Source organism: Salvia hispanica, chromosome 2 (genome assembly GCF_029641045.1).
Source record: "Salvia hispanica isolate PSC_SH4W2 chromosome 2, Shi_PSC_v1, whole genome shotgun sequence".
NCBI classification, from domain to species: Eukaryota; Viridiplantae; Streptophyta; class Magnoliopsida; order Lamiales; family Lamiaceae; genus Salvia; species Salvia hispanica.
Genome location: NC_142693.1, coordinates 33,737,581 through 33,759,318, shown reverse-complemented (window position 1 = coordinate 33,759,318; position 21,738 = coordinate 33,737,581). Strand labels below are relative to the sequence as shown.

The 21,738-nt window shown below is 35.6% G+C and overlaps 4 protein-coding genes across 4 annotated transcripts; 2 read left to right on the top strand and 2 right to left on the bottom strand.

The window, feature by feature from the left end:
- Positions 1-495: 495 nt before the first annotated feature.
- Positions 496-4,877, bottom strand: LOC125201882 (pyruvate dehydrogenase E1 component subunit beta-1, mitochondrial). Its single transcript, XM_048100172.2, has 15 exons — positions 4,732-4,877; positions 4,433-4,505; positions 4,263-4,322; positions 3,868-3,951; positions 3,732-3,758; positions 3,592-3,654; positions 3,426-3,512; positions 2,941-3,066; positions 2,047-2,180; positions 1,888-1,960; positions 1,737-1,802; positions 1,568-1,606; positions 1,349-1,473; positions 1,139-1,253; positions 496-786 (listed from the first exon to the last, which is right to left on the bottom strand). Exons 2-15 carry the CDS (start codon positions 4,481-4,483, stop codon positions 718-720), a joined length of 1,119 nt encoding a protein of 372 aa, XP_047956129.1. The 5' UTR covers positions 4,484-4,505; positions 4,732-4,877; the 3' UTR covers positions 496-717.
- A 1,257-nt stretch (positions 4,878-6,134) lies between these two features.
- On the bottom strand, positions 6,135-7,132 carry LOC125205554 (nuclear polyadenylated RNA-binding protein). Its single transcript, XM_048104584.2, has 3 exons — positions 6,700-7,132; positions 6,578-6,612; positions 6,135-6,446 (listed from the first exon to the last, which is right to left on the bottom strand). The coding sequence occupies exons 1-3, from the start codon at positions 7,064-7,066 to the stop codon at positions 6,306-6,308; spliced, it is 543 nt and encodes a 180-aa protein (XP_047960541.1). The 5' UTR covers positions 7,067-7,132; the 3' UTR covers positions 6,135-6,305.
- A 603-nt stretch (positions 7,133-7,735) lies between these two features.
- Positions 7,736-9,487, top strand: LOC125216071 (mitochondrial import inner membrane translocase subunit TIM8-like). Its single transcript, XM_048117692.2, has 2 exons — positions 7,736-7,862; positions 9,040-9,487. The coding sequence occupies exons 1-2, from the start codon at positions 7,815-7,817 to the stop codon at positions 9,220-9,222; spliced, it is 231 nt and encodes a 76-aa protein (XP_047973649.1). The 5' UTR covers positions 7,736-7,814; the 3' UTR covers positions 9,223-9,487.
- A 1,171-nt stretch (positions 9,488-10,658) lies between these two features.
- Positions 10,659-14,721, top strand: LOC125193302 (bidirectional sugar transporter SWEET10-like). Its single transcript, XM_048091076.2, has 6 exons — positions 10,659-12,859; positions 13,103-13,139; positions 13,240-13,450; positions 13,553-13,714; positions 13,809-13,928; positions 14,224-14,721. Exons 1-6 carry the CDS (start codon positions 12,826-12,828, stop codon positions 14,485-14,487), a joined length of 828 nt encoding a protein of 275 aa, XP_047947033.2. The 5' UTR covers positions 10,659-12,825; the 3' UTR covers positions 14,488-14,721.
- Positions 14,722-21,738: the final 7,017 nt, after the last annotated feature.

Here is a 21,738-nt window from a genome sequence, read left to right as displayed (position 1 = left end):
AAAACTGTTTAGTTTCGTTTCTGTGTTGTTTTTTGTTAATTTCCTAAGTTCGTTGAGTTGCTAAGTTTTCTGTTGGAGTTTAGGTTCTTTACAGCACAGTCAAGCATCATCGTCACTCAATTTGTTGGATATATGCAGCAAGATCATGTTGTGAAAAAGGTCTCCAACAGTTTCCACACAATGTACGCCTGCAAAAGCTTAGCCAAGGAAATCAATGCAAAGAATGCGGAACATGAATGATTGAAACTGAAGTTTCGGAAAGTATTGCTGTTTTGAGTTTGTGTTTTTTTCATGTAACTTTAGTGCGAAAGGTCTCACATGCTTCAGTATGAGCTAAATCAATAATTGTTGCTGTTTCTGAAAGAACTTCAAACATCTTGATTTGCTCTACTTTATTGTTATGCCTTTTGTTGGTTGCAGTGTTTTTACTACTGAGATTTTGATACTGTGACTGAAATCTTACTATCAAAGTAGAAAATTCATATAGGTGGACAATTTAGCAGAAGACTGAATTTGCTCATTTACTTTCCCTGTTTGGCTGAGTATCAAGAAATTGTCACAAAATAAAGCATACGAAGCTCCTCAACAACGAGGCTTTCAACGTAGACTTGTTAAGCCTCTACGGTATTGTGAATTACATGAACTTATTCCAGGCAAGGGAGGGAAACGTATGTAAAAAATGTAATGTAGAGTGAAGCGCTCCGGTGATCCCATCCTCTAAGCCGTTGCGGCCAAAGCAGTTGATCTGTAACAAGCCCTCTTTGCTGCACGGACAATGTCCTCGACCTGACAAACACGGCCAATATCAGATACTCCACAGCTATTGAATTAGCAACAAGGATTGATTAAAAAAAAGGTAAAAAACAAAGTATGGATATTTCCTTAGTTTAACTAGCCATTGTCTTAAAATCTGGTAGGCCATTGAGCCTTTTTTACACCTACAAACCAAATAATCTTGACTAGAAACAAGCATATTTTCTGTGGCACGTACTAGTTGACGGCACTAGGGATGTTGATCAATTATACACAAGAAAATATTTGGTCAGTTCTCTGTCTCTGTGACAGCAATTAACTTTACTCAAATAAAGCTAAGCAATAAAAAAAATCAAAAGTCCAAGAAGAGAGAAGATAGGTATACCTGTGGGACAGCCATCCTCTCAAGATTTGCAGCATATGGCATAGGAACATCAGCCCCTGAAATCCTCTCAACAGCTGCATCGAGATACTCAAAACTATCTTCAAGAACAGATGCGCTGAAGAGCCAAAAGGAATCATAAAATAAGTACTCCATTAAGGCTTGAAGGGATAGGACTGAGTTAAAGAGGGAGAGAGGGGGTCAATTAAATACCAGATCTCAGCACCAACACCATGTTGAGGGAATCCTTCCTCAACAGTCACCAGCCTGTTTGTTTTCCTAACCGAAGCATTTATCGCAGCTCTATCAAGTGGGCGGATTGAGCGAAGATTTATCACCTGCACATGCAAAAGGAGCCCCAACATAGTTGTAATTCCAACTTCACTCTCTGTAAGAAGGTATAAATGGGATCTATTGAAACATTTTAGTTACCTCGGCACTGATTCCGTCTTTTGCAAGAATGTCAGCAGCCTGTGCACATTTGATTAAGAGGAATACAAATGGGTTAAGAATTTATACACTGATCTGTACAGTTGGACCGGACTTCTTCACACTCCTAGGAATTAAACATCCAAAATGCATTTAACAAATAATGACAGACCTGAAGAGCATAGCCAACCATCTTCGAGAAAGCAGTGATAGTTACATCCTTTCCTTCTCGTTCTATCTGCCAAAAAGTTAACAAACTTTGAATAAATAATCACTAAGCTGCAAACCGTAAGCACATGATATTATAGAGAGGCATACTGTACCTTGGCTTTCCCAATAGGAAGACAGAAACTGGAGTCGAGGACTTCAGCCGAAACAGGAAATGATTCACCATACCTGTACATAAATAATTAATCCCCCAGAAAATTAGCATTAGTTCAGGAGCACACTAAAAGCATTAGTACCAAAGTAGTAGTACTCACAGCAACTCATTTTCCAGGAAGACAACGGGATCTGGATCCCTTATTGCAGCCTTAAGCAGACCACGAGCATCTTCTGATGAATAAGGAGTTAGTACCTTAAGACCTGGGATTGCACCGAACCATGCTGCATAGCACTACAAAGGATACAACTTAGTTTTGCGCTCATAGACATATCCATATCTAATTCTAAATGCATATGTTGTGTAAGTGACTAAATGTAACAATTTCCTTCACCAGATATTACAAGACAATCTACTCAGCAACTAACTATTAATCATGTAAAATTTTTTGATGCCAAACTGATCTATCTTGCATAAAATACCCTTCCATTGCGAAAGACAAAAAGCTAGTTATCAACTCCATGACTAATTGGTTATGGGAACACCTTCTGTGACATTCTGGATGACACAGATCGTGATCATTAAGTCAACATGTCAGAGATTTGGATACATGGGCCTAGTGAGCAACATCTGTTATGTTTTTGTAAAACCAAATCACCGATGAGAACAGTTACTATACATTCATATCTGTTACTTTTAGTAAATACATGGACGTGGTTCTATATTTAATATGCTCACAAATGTGAAATACAAGAGACGAAAAACACCATTCAAAAATATTTAAATGAACACCTCAGAAGCCCAAGTTTAATTATTTATATTTGAATTTGATAATTTGGAATCACAATTGAAGCTCAAACTCCAGATAAAATGGTATTTATATTAGGGAGGTAACCATATGGCTATGAATAGTTCATATCGTTTAAAGAGGGCAAATGATGTAGCATGTAGAGTTCAAAATAATTAAATTTCAATATAACTAAGTTGCAACAGACAAAAATGTATTGTTTGAAGTGACAGTTATAAGGTTTAATTTTTTTTCTTATTCCAATACCTGAGAATGTTGAGCCCCTACACCAGCAGCAGCACCATTTGGGCCTCTGAAAACTATGGGCACTGATATTTGACCAGCGGACATGTAATTTGATTTTGCAGCAGAATTAATAATGTGATCAATGGCCTGCAGCAAGAACTTGTCAGTTACCTTTACCACTCAGCCTTAACACATTTTGTTGCAAGAAATAGGCTTAAGAATTTACATATGCTTTTTTAGGGAGATTCATGTTGAGGTGTAGCTTAAAACACATCCATACTTAAGAATTTACATATGCTCTCACCACCAAACAAGAGAGAGAAAGAAATGTAGAAGACATGCAACTATGAAATCTTACAATACATGCGAATGGTTGTAGAAGAAACTGCAACAACGAGCAGTTGCAATTTTGAAAATGGACTTGGAAAAACTGACACAGATTCTAAAATCTAAAATAGTAGTACAAATTTTGTGAAGCTAAAGCATCGTGATAGGAGAAACCTAACCTGCATTGAGAAGTTGAATGTCATGAACTCAATTACAGGCTTTAGACCGTAATATGCTGAACCAACTCCAATTCCAGCGAACCCAGCCTACACAAAGTATTGAATTGAGAATTATTTTCTCCTTAATCGAATTTAAAAAACTCATGTGCACAGGAAAAGAGCCAACCTCAGTGATGGGTGTATCCAGCACCCTCTCAGGACCATACTTGTCAAGAAGCCCTTTTGTAATCTAGTAATAAATGGATAGCAAATTAGAGATACAGAGCAATTTCCATTTGAACAATTCACAAGTGAACCAAAGCTCACCTTATATGCACCCTGATACTCGCCAACCTATACAACAATAGCTTAGTTAACAATGTGACTAAACCAGCAAATGTCAAATTTAAAGTAGAACACCATTCACATATGAAGTGATTTAATGTTCGGTGGACAGTGATACCTCTTCACCCATAACATAGACTTTCGGATCAGCTGACATCTCTTCATCAAGGGCCGAGTTTAAAGCATCACGAACTGTCATCGTCTAAAAAAAACAATAACATCAATAGACATGAGTAATACATCTTATAAACGTCAAATATCTCAACAACTGACTGATCACCAAGTGAATACGCTGAACAAGAGTCAATACAGAATCAGATAAACCATAATCACAGGCCACATGAAATGGCACAGCAATCTAAAGTGTAACAAAAACCATAAGAGTGGGAGAACATTGGAAACATATTTTCCTATAGCAACCCAACATGAGAAGCCTTAAAAATCAATAACCTTATGGATTCTTTACACAAAAAGGTTCTTCAATTAGTTACTAATCATTTCATCAGTTATTACCTCCTTTGCTGAAGACGAAAAAGCCCTAGATGCAATCGCTCGAAGTCCTTGCTCCAAACCCTTCCAACCCAAAAATCAAATCCGGAATCAGGTCAAGAGCACGAACAATCAATTGGATGAACCACCAAGAAGCGGAAGTAAATTAAGGTGAAATTAAAGAAATTAATTACCAAAGCATGATTGGCTCTGCAGGCAACTTTGCTCCTCAAAACTCCCAACATATCGGCTTCACTCTATAGCTCCCTGAACAACATCAAACAACACATTCAAATCCACAATCTCGTTACTCAGATCAAATCTGGCGACACAGAAATCGTTGACAATAACTTAAATCCAACAAACTAACACAGATACGCTACCACCACCTACCCAAATTCAGTATCTGAACACACAAAAACAAGTGAGGAATTCGAAAAATTGAACGAATATGTTGAAAAATCTGTGCTAACAAAATGAAAACAATACTTACCTAAATAAAAAAACGAGAGAAAGAGGGAGATTGGTGAGCTGCCTTTAATGGTGGGATTAGGGGCGGAAGAATTATCTATTACACCTTTTTGTTAATTCCGTTTTGGCAGTCCAAGGTCAAACGTCAGAGTACAACCTTCTGAAGCGTAGGATTCTGTCCTGTAGAAGTTGGTGATGCTTTAGTAGGTTGTACCCTAATGACGATACTATCCTTACCTCGCTGGAACAGTGTAATGGAGATGAAATACTGTAGGAAATGTATGCGTTGGAACTGTAGAGGAATCTTGCTAGTGGAAAAATATTAATCCATTAATAAATTATCTAAATTGGCTGCTTTGGTAGGCCCGTGGGGCATTTTCTTTTTGAAATTTAATACGCATAATTTTTATATGGCCCTATCGCTTTGAAAGGGTTGTATTTGGTGGTTGAGAATTTACCAATTATTAAATCAAGTTGATTTTTTTTTTTTTTTGTTTATTTTCTGATTTTTAGAATTTTAATTAAAAACAGCACCACTTTGTTGAATATTACTCCGTGCTTGATTTGTGAAATAGTGATAATATTAGATGAGATAGAATAGTTAGCTTTAGAGATTTAACTTTTCACGGTCAAAAGATTATAGCAGTTTCAAATTTTGTATATGTAAATTTGGTTGTGTATATTTTAGATGTTGCGAGTTAGTTACAATAAGGGAGGGAGATGATGTTAAATCACAATTGATCTAAAAATAATTTAAATATAGCTATTGTAGTAAATCACTAAATCTTATGTGGAAGTCTTAATTATCATTCTTGTCATAACATTTGAGCAAAATAACAAGTATATTTCAATATCTCAAAAAAGCCAAGTTTGTATATCCAAAAATAGTTTTTGAGCCACAAAGCTGGCATGTCTAGCTTGGCATATCAAAAAAACCACTTTTTTATCTCAAAAATAGTTCTTAAATGTTTAAACATTTATTGTGGCGCTTTTACAAGAACTTTATTATTGTTTACTCTCTCCGTCTCACATAATTTTACACACTTTGATCCGGCACGGGTTTTAAAGAATGTAATGGAAAGTGAATTGAAATAGTTAGTGGGATGTGAGTCCTACTTTTAAAGTATTAGTTTTATAATAAAATGTGAGTAGGAATGAGTTAGTGGAATATATGGTCCACTACCAAAAATGGTAAAAGTGAAATGGATAAAATTATGTCGGACAACCGAAAATGGAATACTGGGTAAAATTATGTGGGACGGAGGGAGTAATTATATTCGCAAATTTCCTGACGAGTTTTATTTCTTGTGTATGGTCACTGACTCATTTGCAAATCAAAATTTGTAAAGTCGTTTATGATTAAAGACTAACTGGTGACTTCTAATTGCTAGTCATATAGTTCAGTGGAAATATTTTTTATGTACGTGACAAAAAAATCGACTGAATATTAATTTTTGAAGAGAATTTCCCCTATCCAACATAGTACACACTTACATAGTAAAGAGCTTAATAAAATTGTACAGTGTATATACATAGTAATAGAGAAAAAAAAAAGGTGGAATAGGAAAATTTCAAGGCCTAATGTAATTATAATTATCATTGAGATGGGTGATTATATGTACGGCCTTTCATGTTTAGATTTTTCACAAATCTCTTTCTCAATATCACATTTTTAATGTGTCTCTTCATATTTCTGTCTCTCTTCGCTTTCTTTTGGACACTTCCCTCCTCCTCTTTCTGTACAAATCACACAAAAGATTCATTTTATAATTTATTTTTCAAATTAATAGACAATTTTATTATATAATCTTTTCATCCACTACGGCACTACCAACAGATTATTAATTTTAGACAGATATATTGTTTACCTTGGAATATGTCTCTTTTGAACACTCGTCTTGACCTAAACTTTCGAGAGCAACGATCAGTCAACAATCCGAAATAAAATACGATCAAGTAATTTGAAATAATAATAAAAAAGAGTATGTACCAAATTGCTGTAGATGGGCATCTCGTGCAGCATCCTCGAAAAAAATTCGAAAACTAGGCGATCCCCGAGCGATCATTCTGCATTGATCGTCGTCGTGTCCATCTTCAAGTTGCGGATGGAGTTTGGGTTTGGTGGAGACTTTAAGGCCGTAGGTGTTGCCGATGACGGTGGCCACGACAACGCTATTGCTTTCCAAAGTCTTTTCTTCCAAAAGGAGGCTCTTTTTGTATGAGTTGTCCTTTGGGGAGCGGGCGGGAAGCCGCCACGTCCTCATCGCGGCTATCTGTTGGAGGACAAGCGGACGGAGCCTAGTTCGTCGGAATATGGCTCTGTCGGTGCTAATCTTGGAAATTTTGCACCCCACCATCGTCGCTATGTTACGAGCTTGTTTCGTATCTTCAAATGATGGGGTGTCAAATTAACTCTCACGGAAAACGCCCACAAAATGGAAGCCGATTAACCGATTGTCCTGTTTTCAAGGGCTATCTATGCTTTATGTATACTATTATGCTATAATTTTCATCCAATGATTTGAAATTAAAGCTACCACGGTGAAAGATAGAAATTACATATATAGATACCACATAATTACTATAGTAGTACTATATATTTCATTTTCAAAGGGTAGTAGGCCACGTACATTGTAGATAAGATATCTAATAAATTGAAAATTGAATAAACAGCCTTAAAATGTAATTGTAAAAGATTTGAAAATTTAATTTAATTTATACTTGGAGATCCAAATAATAAGAAAAAAAATGCTAAAAATAGACAAAAATGCACTTTGTAGAATGCTACCCGGTCAAGGGATTATTGAGCCTTAAAGCATCTGGTAGAGTCAAAGTTTGTAACTTGAGTCGGATGGGTAGGCCAAAGTGTACCTGGCCATCATCAGGGCGGGTCGAATGCACCCGGTCAGATGCCATGGGCCGGTCGAACCACCGGGTTGAGTGGATTCTCTTTATGCAAAAAATTGAACCGCATGGGCCGAGTCTCTTATTCCTCATCATCATATGGGCCCAAGCCCATATTACTTATTCCCAATTTTTAGTTGAAGAAGGGTTTTGTCCTCTGCTAGGGTTTTGATTAACACCTTCTACCACAGCAAATCTTCGATGGATCCTTCGTCAATCAACTCCCCAGAGCTGCAGAACCTTCTAGCCGTAAGTCCTTAAATTTATCGAATTATTTCGGTTCTATATTTATACGCTTTCTGTATCGCAAATGGTAAAATTCAATGTTAATAGAGGAGTAATATCAGGATCGTTTGTTTCTGGATTATCTTATTCGTAACGACGACATTTCTTTGGTTAAATTTTAAATTCTTCCACTTCATCAGTAATGAATTTTAGGGAATAATTGGCTGCCGCCTTGCTTGATTAGATTTTAAAGATTTTGAATGTTTGAGTTTACAGTCTGTTAGTTTTTAGTTGAATTATTACCTGTGTTTTAATGTAAGTAGAAAGCAAAGGTGTTAATTTTTTTCCTCTCCTTTTCTTCTAGTGTAGTGTTGTATTGTGTAGACTGTAGAGTAGATTCTCAGTCTCTCTCAAAGGGTTCTTCATCCTCAGCTTGCCTTTGATCAAAATTAAACCTACTTCACTACCAAAATTGTTCTAGCCTTATGATTCTTGGATTCTAGGCAAGCTTCTTGATGCTGGGGGGAAGGTTGCAACATCCGTAAAGCTGTGTGTAAATTTTATGCTTGTACATACAAGCTAGGCCTTGCTTTGTTATTCATTCAAGACTATCTCATGGAAACAATAACATTAGAGACTTTATATAAAATCCAGTATCTACCCTGCCTTTTTATTTCCCCTGTTTTTGTATCTTCCGTAGTTTCTTAATCACAGCTCTATCCTGATCATGCATATGGTCAAAATATCAACCTTTCTATTTTCTGAGAATGATAAAACCCACTTCTGTTGTTGAAGTACTACTATAGTTTTATAATTCGAACTGCAGGCTTAACAATAATTAAGGTTGTGTTGCTGCCTTTTCATTTGTTTTATGAATTTCGAGCAATAGCAACAGGTTTTCAATGACTTCTTTTTGAAACTTCATCCCATTTGGGTGGACTAAAAGCCACTTGTAGAACAAATCCTTATTCTAAAGTATTGGTCAATTAGCCTTATTGTGGCAACACTTGTTTGCACTAGCATTTATACGAACTATTGCAAAACACCCATTTCTGTAATAATTTTCACAGTTAGGTCCAATATTTAGGCAATCGAGGATTTATTTAGTAAGCATCCCAGAATTAGCATTAGGGCAATCCTACTTGATTTGAACAATTTTGTTTCTTTCAGGTATCTAACCTCTGTTATTGAATATTTTCAGCAAGAAAAACAGAAGGCCATGATTAGTGAAATGATCTCAAAGCTTACATCTGCTTGCTGGGACAAATGCATCACTGGCTCTCCCGGAAGCAAGTTCAGTTCCAGCGAAGCTAATTGCCTCACCAACTGTGCTCAACGCTACATGGATATGAGTCTCATAATCATGAAGCGTCTTCAGCAGTGAGATTTAGTCTAAGCTTTCATTTTGATTTGAAGAAGCCCTTTTTTGTTTCTGATCTCGATGGCACATACATGTCAACGATTGTACTTCAGTCATCGTCTCTTTTAGGAGCGAGCATGCTTCTTATTAGGTTCTTTTCTGTCATCGACAATTTGTATGTTTACGATTTTACATTATAAAAAGCAAATTCAGTTGCTAGGGTGTGGCTCACCACAAAACATTCAATATTCACGATTTTCTTATTTTATCAATCTTCGACTTATGATTAGATGAGTCCCGATTCTTGTAGATAGATGGAAATCATTTGTTCTGATTTTAATTTGTTTCAATTCAATGCTGATTGCTGAGTTGTTGACATTCCAAAATCCAAGTAGCAGATTTTGAATGAATATATCCCTTTAGAATCAATAAGTTGACAAAAAAAAGAAGAGGATGCGAAAAGTTATTGCCATTGACTATAAAAACTTATGAATAAAGGGAACCAACCTAAATAATATTTCCTCCGTCACATATTTATAGTCACATTTAGTTATGGCACGAATTTTAAGGAATTAGTGGAGTGTGTAATTAATGAAGTGAGAGGTAGAGTGTGTAATAAATGGAATGAGATGGTGGAGTGAGATAATGGAATGTGTAATAAATGGAATGAGATGGTGGAGTGAGATGGTAATAAATGGAATGAGATGTTGGAATGTGTAATAAATGAAATGAGATGATGGAGTGAGATAATGGAGTGTGTAATAAATGAAATGAGTTGGTTGAAGGTGAGTCCCTTTTTGACTTTTTGATTTTTTATTTTGTTTTGATTTATTTCAGTGTAGATAATGACATTTGGGTGTAATTTTAGTGAATAATGGGGTAAAATTTTATGTCCAAATACGGAAATTCTAAATGTGACTATAAATGTGGGACGGACTTTTATGGCAAATATGACTATAAATCTAGGACGGATGGAGTATCACTCTATATCTTTAATTTTCTTTAAATATGACAATATTAATCTAGAGTTTTATTCAATTATAGTCCAATATAAGTAAATTTTCTTAAAATCTTAAATGGGGTCAATCAATCAACCTACAGAAATTTAGAGGGATAAACGAATGGCTACCTTTAAACAATTTTTCTATTTATAAAATAAAGTATTTAGTAGTAATACATATTTTCTATGTTTATAAATCGGATGATGCACACTAATATAACGATATAAAATATCGAAAAGAAAAAACTAAAAAAGGAATGTGGTATTCCCTCTCCCTACTGGACTGGATCCTATTTGTTCCAGCTCAACAATTGGTGGAAAAAGTTGTAATTATGAAATTAAATTGAAGGTTGACAATCCATCCTGATGCAATAGAGAATAAATTCGAGAAAATTTTGGTGTATAAATAGAGGTGAAAATTGGACATAGAAATGCACATATGAAGATTGAGGTAGAGTAGAGAGGAGAGGGGTTGCATGAAGAGAAGAGGGTTTCGATGGTTTAGTAGCCAAGAATGATTTGCCTGGAACCTTATATTTTCGGGCTCCGGGCAATCTTCTTGGTTACATCACCGCCTCTTCTCTTTCATGCCACTCCTTTTTTCTCCATGTTCTCATGCCCACATATCATTGCTTTTTCATATTCCTCATCTCAAAATTTTACTCCCTTCATCCCAGAAAAGTATATGAATTATTTTCGTGTTAGTATGTTCCTGAGAAGTATGAAATTTCTAATTTGGGAATAGTTAAAAACACATTATTCCTACACATCACTTTATTTATAATATCATTGCACTACACTACTAATGATGTGAATCTCACTCTCCACTAAACTACTTACTACTTACGTTACCCTTTTCTCCATTTCTCATATATTTATTATTAATTATGCATTAAAATCCGTGTGAACCAAATGTTCATACTTTTCAGGATCGGAGGAGTACTATTATTCTTTCCCTATTTTGGTCTGTCAATCAAAGTTACTCTACTTTTATAGTAATTGAAAACTTGTTCAATTATGCATTACTACACTACTAATATTATTTCAATCTCATTTTCATCTTTTTTTTTCTCATACTTAGACAATTCACATTAAAACTTAGTACCATCTCTGAAGTATTTATGTGTAAGGGACGGAAGAAAAATGTTCCTTTATTACCATTTTCTTGCAAAATGCTAACATAGCTAAACACAAGTATGATTTCTACATTTTCTTTGCTGGAGAAAACATCCAGAACTGGAAATAATTTGAAACTCGCAAATAAAATTTAAAGCTAGATAAGTTTTTTGGAGTGCGATGTAATTAATTAAGATACTCCTAATTCAGTAGTACAATAGTATGTTTGAAAGTCAAAATGTAAATTGATTTGTTGGTGACAAATTATAGCTAGATAGTCATATACATGGATGTAAAATTTGTTATTAAGTGTAACTGTAATTTTAACTAATTATTTATGAGTGGTACTATTTAATTAGTAGATGTAAAGAACAAATTAGAGGCTATTATTGAACACAATATATAGTGCGTCGGGCAAAGCTGGTTTGGTCTTATGCTGGCATAATTCTTGACGTGGAGAAAACCCCAATTTACCTACACATTGAATTTAATTTTACGCTTCATTAGTTGAGATATGGAGTATTAATCTTTATTGCTTTCAATTTGATTTGGGTTATAGTCACTTAATGAAATATTGAAGTTACATAATTTGATTTGTATTATAGTCACTTAATGAAATATTGAAGTTACAAAGAAATGAACAAAGAAATGAACAAAGAAAACCCTATTTAATGATTTTTACTATGTATTGGTTTATACATTAAAAATTTAAAACTCAAAGAGATCACATGATATTCGATAAATTCTTTTGCTAGTTAATTCATCACATCTTAATTAATCAGTTGGTGAAAAGAAATTTGTGCGCCGGAAATTAACAAATCGAGAGAAATATAAGTTAATTAATTTGACGAATGAATCTCGATAGAAGGGAAATTGTCGTATCCATTAAATTTGATTTTTGTACTTTTAGGATCACTTGATCGTCAAGAAAAGGAAAACACATCATTCACCGAACCAAATTTGACCTTGCGCATTAATGATGGATCACAACCTAGTGGATAAGACATCATTATTGCATCTAAAAATAGATCGAGAGTTCGAGTCACAACAGCGGTAAGAATGAGTTGTAAAGCGTTACCCAAATGGATTGGTGGGTGACACATCGGATTGAGCATGCGTGGGTCCCATCGATTTAGGGGGATCTACCAAAAAACACAACCAAATTTGATCGTGGGAAAAACAATGCATATATTGCCCAATTAGGTTAGATGTGGTAAGAAAAAAGGAAGAAGCAATATTATGTGTTGTGTTCAAATAATTATCACCACTCTTTAATTTGAGTCTTGAACAACTGTAAAGAATAATAGGAGTACTACAATTGAGTTGGTTTTCACCATTCATTTTAATTTGCATTTCAAATTAATGTAATATGCATCCCACTTGCTAATCAGTAATCTCTATATAAACCACTCGATGTTAGTAACACATACATATTCTCAACTTAATTAGTCTTTTCTTTTAAGTTAAGAGCAAGAGATTAATTTGTGTATATTAATTCTTTCAAATTCAAGATGAGTTACTTGGATTTCATCTTCGGCCTTCTTGGTACAACATCTCATTTTATTATTATTATTAAATTCTTGTAGTTTTTTCATGTCAAATGCATTGTCTCCCATTTCATGCTACATTGATATCTCAAGTAAGACAAAAAGATTATAAATGTAGCAAAAAAGCAAGTTGTTACAACTTGTTAAACAACCAATTTTCAATGTAAAATACCCATGTAAGCATTCACAATTTATTTTTATACTTCATTCATTATAATAAAAAATAATTTGTTTTTTGCAGGCAACTTCGTTTCCTTAATGGTGTTCCTCGCACCAGTGTAAGTCTTCACTAGCTACAGATAATAGTATTATTTGTGACTAATAAAATAATTTTTCCATATCAAGGTATAATGATATATAGTAAATATTTTGATGCAGACCAACATTTATTCAAATATACAAGAAAAAATCAACAGAAGGATTCCAATCAGTGCCATATGTAGTTGGATTGTTCAGTGCAATGTTGTGGATATATTATGCTATGCTCAAGACAGACACCACTCTCCTCATCACCATCAACTCCGTCGGCTGTTTTGTTCACACGGCTTACATCTCTTTTTATCTTTGTTACGCCCCCAAATCCGCTAGGGTACGTACGCAATACTCCCCACCCTCCCCCCCAACTTAAAATTCTCGATCTACTATTTTTAGTAAACATGTCTCACATTCCATTAACTCACCGTTGGTGCAGTTGCAAACTGGGTTTCTAATCCTTCTAATGAACATCATTGGCATGAGTCTAATTGTTGTGCTGACTTACTTTCTCGCGGACGGCTCCACACGTGGCAACATTGTAGGATGGATCTGCCTCATTTTCTCCCTGTGCGTCTTTGTAGCGCCTTTATTTATCCTGGTCAGTATTTATTTCGAAGTCAATAGGAAATATTATGAATTTTCATTTATCAATTGTAGTTACATTTAATTTATTTTTCGTGGTCGACCCTCAGAGACAAGTGATCCGAACGAAGAGCGTGGAATACATGCCGTTTCTCCTTTCACTTTTCCTCACCTTAAGCGCGGTCATGTGGTTCTTCTACGGCTTACTACGCAAGGACTACAATATTGCTGTAAGTATATATAGAGAGAGGATTATGTTTTTCAGTAATAGTATATCGAATTTATCCACCAAAAATGCTATCTCTACTTAGTGGCGGAGGCAGAAACTTTACACTGAACCCAAGAGGACAAATTTACAATTTCCTTGATAATGTTGTTCTCACATCAAAACACAAACTTCGTAAAATCTTATTTTTATTACAATTGGGGGCCATGGACCCCACAATTGCCTTTGTCTATGATAATAGAATAGTCTTTTGGTATTAGTTCTCGTGAAAATGACTTTCGACTATTTATGATGTACAGATTCCAAATGTGGTAGGATTCACCTTCGGAGTGATTCAGATGGTGTTGTATGTGATATACAATGGCGCGAAGAAGGCCGTGGAAGAGAAGCTTCCGGAAATTCAAGTGGATGGGCAGAAGAATTCCGAAATTAGAGAGCAAATCATCGATGTAGTGACTTTGAGTGCACTAGTTTGCCCAGAAATTGTTCCAGCTATTCCACAGCTCGTTCGCCGGGACAATTTCAACCTTCAAAATGAGATCCACATCGCCACTTCTACCTGAAAATTTACTTACATTTTCGTCAAATACTTTCTTGGAATTAATTAACTTATAGTAGTATTCAACTATGTTACATCTTCTTCCTAAATTAGTTTAATTTGCTGTTGCCCCTAGAACTACCTTCATGGTCAGTTTGGGTTGTATCATTTTCAATTGACTTCAAGTGTAACATATATATCATATATGTGTGTTATTAATTAGTAGTTTCAACATCTATTATTATGCACCTTAAATTAGTATATATGAATATTTAATGTGTGTTCTTGAATCTTGCTATAAGACTGAAAATTCGAGAGTACCATTCACGGGCAATGCATGGTGTTTAAGTTCCAATCTTGTTCGATCTAAGCTTAGATTGCTTATGACGAAAGCTAATTATTAGTTGAAAGAGAAAATATGTGTGATCTCAAGTAAGAGATTAATGGACTCTTGACTTGACACTGATATCTATTTTTTTGTCACTTTGTTGCTACAACTTCAAATTTAAGTTCTTGAACGTTTTTTAGGTTTTCGTAGTTAATATTTGAAGATTGAAAAATTCCTCTACTTATAGTCATCACATTGAAATGAGCACTTATAAAACTTTGACACGTGAAATTGAGATTCTTCTTGTTTGAAATTCGTGTCGTTCTCAAAGTCAGTGGTCTCGTGCAAAATCTTCGTAACCTTGGATTTGTTCCACAATGATGTAAGAGTACGGAAGATCTCATTTGTAACCCACAAAGATAACGATATAAATGTTGGTTGCATAGATCCTTGTTGTTAGACATCAACTTTCTTCATGCTTATTGTCTAGGAGTTATGTCCTTGTGTAGCTATGTCTTAATTGATTTAATAAAATGTATTTTAGCTATAGGAATTATTGCTAAAAAGGGCAAGATAAGTAAGCAACATAAAAATGAAACGAAAAAAATAGTGGTTGTATCACTTACTAGTTATACATGTTACATGTAGGTTATCCACTTGCCCCAATTCTTGTCTTGAGTGAGCAAATTTGGATGCAAGGTCAGAGTAAACAGCATACTCCATCAGAATCTGAAGATGAAGAAGAAGATTCTGTTTAGTGTTGATTGACAAGAAAGAAGAAATATTCAACTTGATCATGGGCCCACCATATCTTTATGTTTTGAGGCAGCTCTTCTTTTTTTCAGTTGAATATTTCCTTTGAGAAGAGGCAACCTTTACCAAAGGAGAAGAGTAAAGGCCAAAACTGGTGCTGAACATATGTTCATTTTACGATTTTGGTCTAAACTTTATCTTTTAAATTTTTTGGTCCTGTACGTGTCAAATTGGATCACAATTGGTCCTCCGTTAACAATTCCGTTAATTTATTAACGGTCAACGGATTAAACCTAATTTTGACCAATTAAAACTCTTAATTATGATTTTTAACTCACTAATTATATCATTAATTATTATTCTAATTTATTACCCCTAATAAAACAGAATATATATATTAACACTAAATATACTAAAAACAAATGAAATTAAAATAAAAAATTTCCTCAAAAATATACATTCCCAATTTCCTCAAATCTATAGAATTCCTAATTGAAGCAATCACAGCAGCGGCAGTATACTTCCGATTTCCTTCTTCTCTTTTCCGTCGCCGATCAGCCTCGCCGGAGGTCGACCAGCGTCGGCTGCCTCCCGGCCCTCTCTCTCCATTTCACATCTTAAATCCAAATCTGAAAATCGGGGAAACCTTAATCGAAGGAGAAACAGCAGCACCTCCGCCGCCTCCCTCGCCCTCCTCCCCTGGCGAAATCGCCCCTCCAATTGGGCTGCCGACCCTCCGTCGGCATCTTCCCCCTCTGCGATTTCTTTCCCGGTGAGCTCTCTCACTCCGGGGAGCTCACCTCCGTCGAGCTCTCTCCTTCGAGCTGCTGTTGCTGCCCGCGTGAAGACCTTGGTGTGCCGCCGCTGGTCTGTTCCTGCATCAACACCTCCTTTCGCCCGCTCGGCGGACAGCCCGCATAAGAAAAAGAAATATACAAATTTATGAATTGCATTTTGTTATTTTAATTTCTTTATTAAGATCTTTAATTGGTCAAAATTGGGTTCAATCCGTTGACCGTTATAAAATTAATGGAATTGTTAATGCAGGACCAATTGTTGTCCGATTTAAAATATGCAGGATCAAAAAATTCAAAAGAAAAAGTTTATGACCAAAATCATAAAATGAGCATATATTCCGGACCAGTTTTGATTTACTCAAAGGAGAATGTAGATCAACATTTGGCTTCATTTACCTCATTGAAATTATCGAATTAAATCAGTTTTTATCATTATTTTTTGAAACCGGAGTAAACTAATTAGTTGTATTAGTATTGAAACAAAACCAAATAATAAAAAATCAAATATAGTAGATCTTCAAAAAAGTTGTATCAAAAGTAGAATTAAATAAAAAATAAAAGTAAAAAATCGGAATACACTAAGAATAATTAATAAACCATATCTTTAAAAAAAATATAAACCAAAACATATTTTACAAATTGTGAACCAAATTAATCTACATAAATAGGTTTAAATGTAAATCAAATTGTGAACAGCCCAATAGTGAAATGGAGTCCATCAAAATCCAACTGGGCATTTGGTCCCAAAATCCATAAGCAGCGCTCAAAATAATGCCAAAACAATGAATTAATTGGACTCGAAACCCAGTTTACAATATATAAGCCCAATTATATGCTCATCTGATTAATTATAGCAGTACCAAATACAATAGTACTTTATTGAATTTATTATTAGTTTAATAATAATAATAATTGCATGACAATAATTGCCACAAAGTTCTTATTAGAGCATTCGCAGCGGTAAGTTGTCCTTCCGTGCCAGCGGCACGGCTTACCGCTTATCCGCCGCTGCAACTTGTCCGTCCATGCCAGCGGCACAGTGCTGCTGTTAAATAAGAGCACGTCCGTGCCGCTGAGCAAACTTACGTGGCAGGCTGCGATTGGCCAACGGCATAGCCATTGGCAAATTTGATTTTTTCTTTTAAAAAAAAAAAAAAATCAAAATTAATTAAAAAATTATTTTCCCACTTCTCAATAAATTATAACCGTTTTCTGCACAGTTTGATTTATTTTTCAATTTTTTTACCCCAAAATTCACATTTTCATCTATAAATACCATCACTCCAACACAAAAAAAATTCCCACCACACTACACAATTCTCATCTATTCTATGTAATTTGTAGTCTTTAATTATGTAAATTTTAATTTGTACAATTTTAATTATGTATTTTTTATTTTCTAGGCTTTTAATTATATATTTTTATTTTCTAGGATTTTAATTATATAATTTTTATTTTTTAGGAATTAATTATGTATTTTTTATATTTTAATGTATTTTTATATTGTAGAAATTTTTTTAGTAGTTGAAGTATTTAAATCGAATAATAGAATGGTGGGACCCTTGAGTTTTTTTTTTTTTAAAAAAAAAAAAAAAAAAAAACTCCTATACGAAGGAGGATATTACAAATAAACTCCTAAGAAATGAGGAAATTAGGAAATTATAACAGATGTCAAGAGGGCTCGAACTCGGCACCTCATACATTGATGTCTAAGCTTCTTGCCGCTAGGATAAAGGCTCTGGACAGGTGGGACCCTTGAGCTTGTCCTTACGGAAGAGCATGGATGTTGGTGTTGTGCTCTTGCCTAAGAGCATCCGCAATGGTGCTTAGGCCAGCAATAGGCCAACCATTCTCTCCCCTGCCACGTCAGCAACACTAAAAAATCCACCTGCCACATCAGATTTAGGCCAGCCATAGGCCAGCCGCAATAAAAATAATTCAAAATATACTATATTTACGGAATTAAAATTACGATTAAATTACGGAATTAAATTTACGAGACATATACGGGAAAATTCATTAATTGCATTTAAAAAAGGTACATAGATAAAAAAAAATTACATTTAAAAAGGTACATAATAAAGAAAAAAAAACTATCGCCGTGCAATCCTCCGTGCCCACAACTCTTCAATTATATTCTTTTGGAGTTGAATATGAGCATCCACTTGGCGCATGTTGGCAAATTCCTTGAGGCGGCCGGCTTCATCGAGAGGTACCCCACGTCGTACACTAGGGGTGGCCGTTCCGTGGCTTGGACCGGCTTCATCGTCATTGACCCAACTAGTCAGTTGTACGCCTTCGTCTTCGACGATCATGTTGTGCAGGATAATGCAGGCGTACATTATCTGGGAAACGCATCCGACATCCCACAAACGCGTTGGACCCTTAATTGCCGCCCATCGAGACTGGAGCACACCAAATGCACACTCCACGTCCTTGCGCGCCGACTCCTGTCGTTCCGCAAAGTAGGCCTTCTTTTCATCACTTGTTTGTCTGATCGTCTTCACAAAGACCGGCCACCGAGGGTATATCTCATCCGCCAAGTAGTAGCCCATATCATGCCGGTTGCCGTTGGCCACAAATGAGACGGCTGGACCGACGCCCTGGCACTTCTCGTTGAAGAGGGGAGACGAGTTCAGGACGTTGAGGTCGTTGTTCGACCCGGCTACCCCAAAATACGCATGCCAGATCCACAGCCGGTAATCAGCTACGGCCTCGAGGATTATCGTGGGATTCTTTGACTTGTAGCCGGTCGTGTAGGCCCCCCCCTTCCAGGCAGTCGGACAGTTCTTCCACTCCCAATGCATACAATCTATGCTGCCTAACATCCCGGGGAACCCATGCTTCTCCCCGTGCATCTGCATCAAATTCTGACAATCTTCGGGAGTAGGGCTTCGAAGGTACTGCTCACCGAAAACGCTTATCATGCTCCCACAGAAATCCTTCAGACATTTCAGGGCTGTCGACTCACCGATGTGGAGGTACTCATCCCACATGTCTACCACGCCTCCGTAGGCCAACTGCCTGATTGCCGCCGTGCACTTTTAAATAGGGGTGTGGCCGAGTCTGCCAGCCGCATCGTGCCTGATGCGGAAACACAGATATTGACGCTCTAATGCCCCAACGATGCGCATAAACAACTCCATGCGCATTCTAAAACGCCGCCGGAACATGTTGGCGGGAAACCGCGGGTACTCTGAAAAGTAGTCGTCGTACAACCGTTGATGTGCAGCTACGTGATCCCGATCAATCACTGCTCGCGGTGGACAACTCGTGGAGGGCGAGGTATCGCCTGCTGTTCCACCCTACGCATGTACCGCTCCATCTCGCGGTTCATGTAGGCATTCATAGCCTCGTTCATCCTCCGTTCGTACTCCTCAGCATCCCCACCACTACCACCACCGCTACCACCCGTGTTACTCATCGCGCGATGATGCTCTTGTACAGAAAGTTAGAGAGCGAGAAAACTCGTTAAAACAAGTGGTGCAAATGAAAATGAAACGAAAATCGCGTTTATATAGGTTTGAAAAAAAAATACAAAAATCGGCGCTGGCCGATCGGGCCGCCACAATGGCGGCTAGCCGATCGGCTAGCGCATCGGCCAGCGCCCACCAATCGGCCAGCCCACGCCGATCGGCTCGCCGGTTAGCCGCTTGCCGCCTCCAATAGTTCGGCTAGCCGATCGGCCAGCCCGAAGAATCGGCTAGCCGGTCGCTAGCCGACCATTGCGGATGCTCTAAGAACAAAGAGTAAAAGTGGGTTCGGGCCGACCTTCGTATTCTTATTTAAGAGCACGGACGGGGATGCTCTTAGTTCCGCATAGAAAGGATGGAATGAAATATTAATAAAAAAAATGAATGTTTTTTATGAAGGAAAAAGATTACTCATCTCCTCTGTAGACTGTAGTTATATCTCCCCCCTCGTTCAAAAAAAATCTTTACTACTTCCCACTCTTGATTCCGTTAAAATATATTAGATCACAATAAAATGAGCAATGATGAACAACTAAATTTTGTACAACCAAAACAAGATTATATTAGTAATTTTGATATATTAATTAAATATTAAAATAATAGATATAATTAGTTAACAAATTAAAACCAATTTATTAGTCTTTAGCCTCATTTTCAATTTTTTATTTTTATATTTGAATTATTTCTCTATTATATTTTAAATTTATATTAAAGTATGCATTAATTACATTTTATGGTTCAAAAAAATTTAAAAAAATTATACACAAATACCATAATATTGTGCACATTCCATATACTATATATATGTCTATACTTTTTAATTAAATGCATAAATAAATTATTTTTTTACTCAAATAAATCAATTTTTGGTTGTACAAAATTTGGTTGCATAGACTTATTGAAATAAAATTATGGTTCCAAAAGTTCAGGTGTTATTGAATCATTAATCATTGCAGTCACTCGGTACATATCTAGTGCATCCACAAGAAGATATTGTTTTCTGTCTCGTCACAACCTCATTTTTTCAAACCTCATTTTTTCATGTCACATTAGCAAACTTTATTTAGCCATAATGCTCACAATAAGGTCATTCTCATTTTTAACCACAATTCAATTTATATTTTAATTTTAATATTAGAAAAGTGATAAAAATGCAATGTACTTAAAAAACACAATTTCAAATTACTTCATGAACATGAGTATATCAAGTACAGTAATAAGAAATTCCACTAAATTGCAAAAAAAAAATTATAAACATTTAAAAAAAAAAAGTTTACCGATTGTTTTTCAATAATTAAAATTATTTAAATCCGACATTATTTCATATCGAGAATTAAATAAATTGAGTATTCAAAATTATATATCATGCCGTATATTTTATGGTCACATCAGTCAAATTAGTTCTCTCTTATAAAATCTTCAAAACTGTGCAAACTGTTTCCTTGAATCGCCGAAATTTCGGGCTGCAAATTTCGATTTAAATTGAAAACCTCAAATTCTTCCATGTCTTCTCCACTATTCACTATCCAGAAATTAATCATCAGTCATCCATACATTTCATGTGACTGACACATTTTTATGGAGTGTTTTTATACTCAATTCTTCAACGAAAAATACGTATAATCACTTTTTTTTACCTTTAATTTATCTACAAAAACGTACATTTCTATTTATGAAACCATTTTTTCACTTTTTAGATGTTATTTTATCAACTATACATTAAAATTCATGTTATAGTATTATTTTGTGTAAATGGACGAAAATAAAGCAACATTAATTGTAAGTACATAAATTTGTTATAGATAATTTCAATATGGCTAGTATAAATTTGTTATTTGATAGAAAAATTATGACTTGCAAATAAAACAAAGTTCAATGAATCCAGTCTCCAGAGCTCTATCCAAACCACATCTTATCGCTTGCAT

Bases quoted from the DNA above. Each gene is read 5' to 3' on its own strand.
- LOC125201882 (XM_048100172.2), bottom strand. From the start codon at position 4,483: ATGTTGGGAGTTTTGAGGAGCAAAGTTGCCTGCAGAGCCAATCATGCT. The intron at 3,759-3,867 runs GTATCACTGTCC...ATTGTTGTATAG, and splicing joins TCTATGTTATGGGTGAAGAG to GTTGGCGAGTATCAGGGTGC. The intron at 787-1,138 runs GTATACCTATCT...CGTGTTTGTCAG, and splicing joins AGAGGATGGCTGTCCCACAG to GTCGAGGACATTGTCCGTGC.
- LOC125205554 (XM_048104584.2), bottom strand. From the start codon at position 7,066: ATGGTGGGGTGCAAAATTTCCAAGATTAGCACCGACAGAGCCATATTC. The intron at 6,613-6,699 runs GTACATACTCTT...TCGAAAGTTTAG, and splicing joins TGCCCATCTACAGCAATTTG to GTCAAGACGAGTGTTCAAAA. The intron at 6,447-6,577 runs GTAAACAATATA...TGATTTGTACAG, and splicing joins CAAAAGAGACATATTCCAAG to AAAGAGGAGGAGGGAAGTGT.
- LOC125216071 (XM_048117692.2), top strand. From the start codon at position 7,815: ATGGATCCTTCGTCAATCAACTCCCCAGAGCTGCAGAACCTTCTAGCC. The intron at 7,863-9,039 runs GTAAGTCCTTAA...GAATATTTTCAG, and splicing joins AGCTGCAGAACCTTCTAGCC to CAAGAAAAACAGAAGGCCAT.
- LOC125193302 (XM_048091076.2), top strand. From the start codon at position 12,826: ATGAGTTACTTGGATTTCATCTTCGGCCTTCTTG. The intron at 13,140-13,239 runs GTAAGTCTTCAC...ATTTTGATGCAG, and splicing joins ATGGTGTTCCTCGCACCAGT to ACCAACATTTATTCAAATAT. The intron at 13,715-13,808 runs GTCAGTATTTAT...GTCGACCCTCAG, and splicing joins TAGCGCCTTTATTTATCCTG to AGACAAGTGATCCGAACGAA.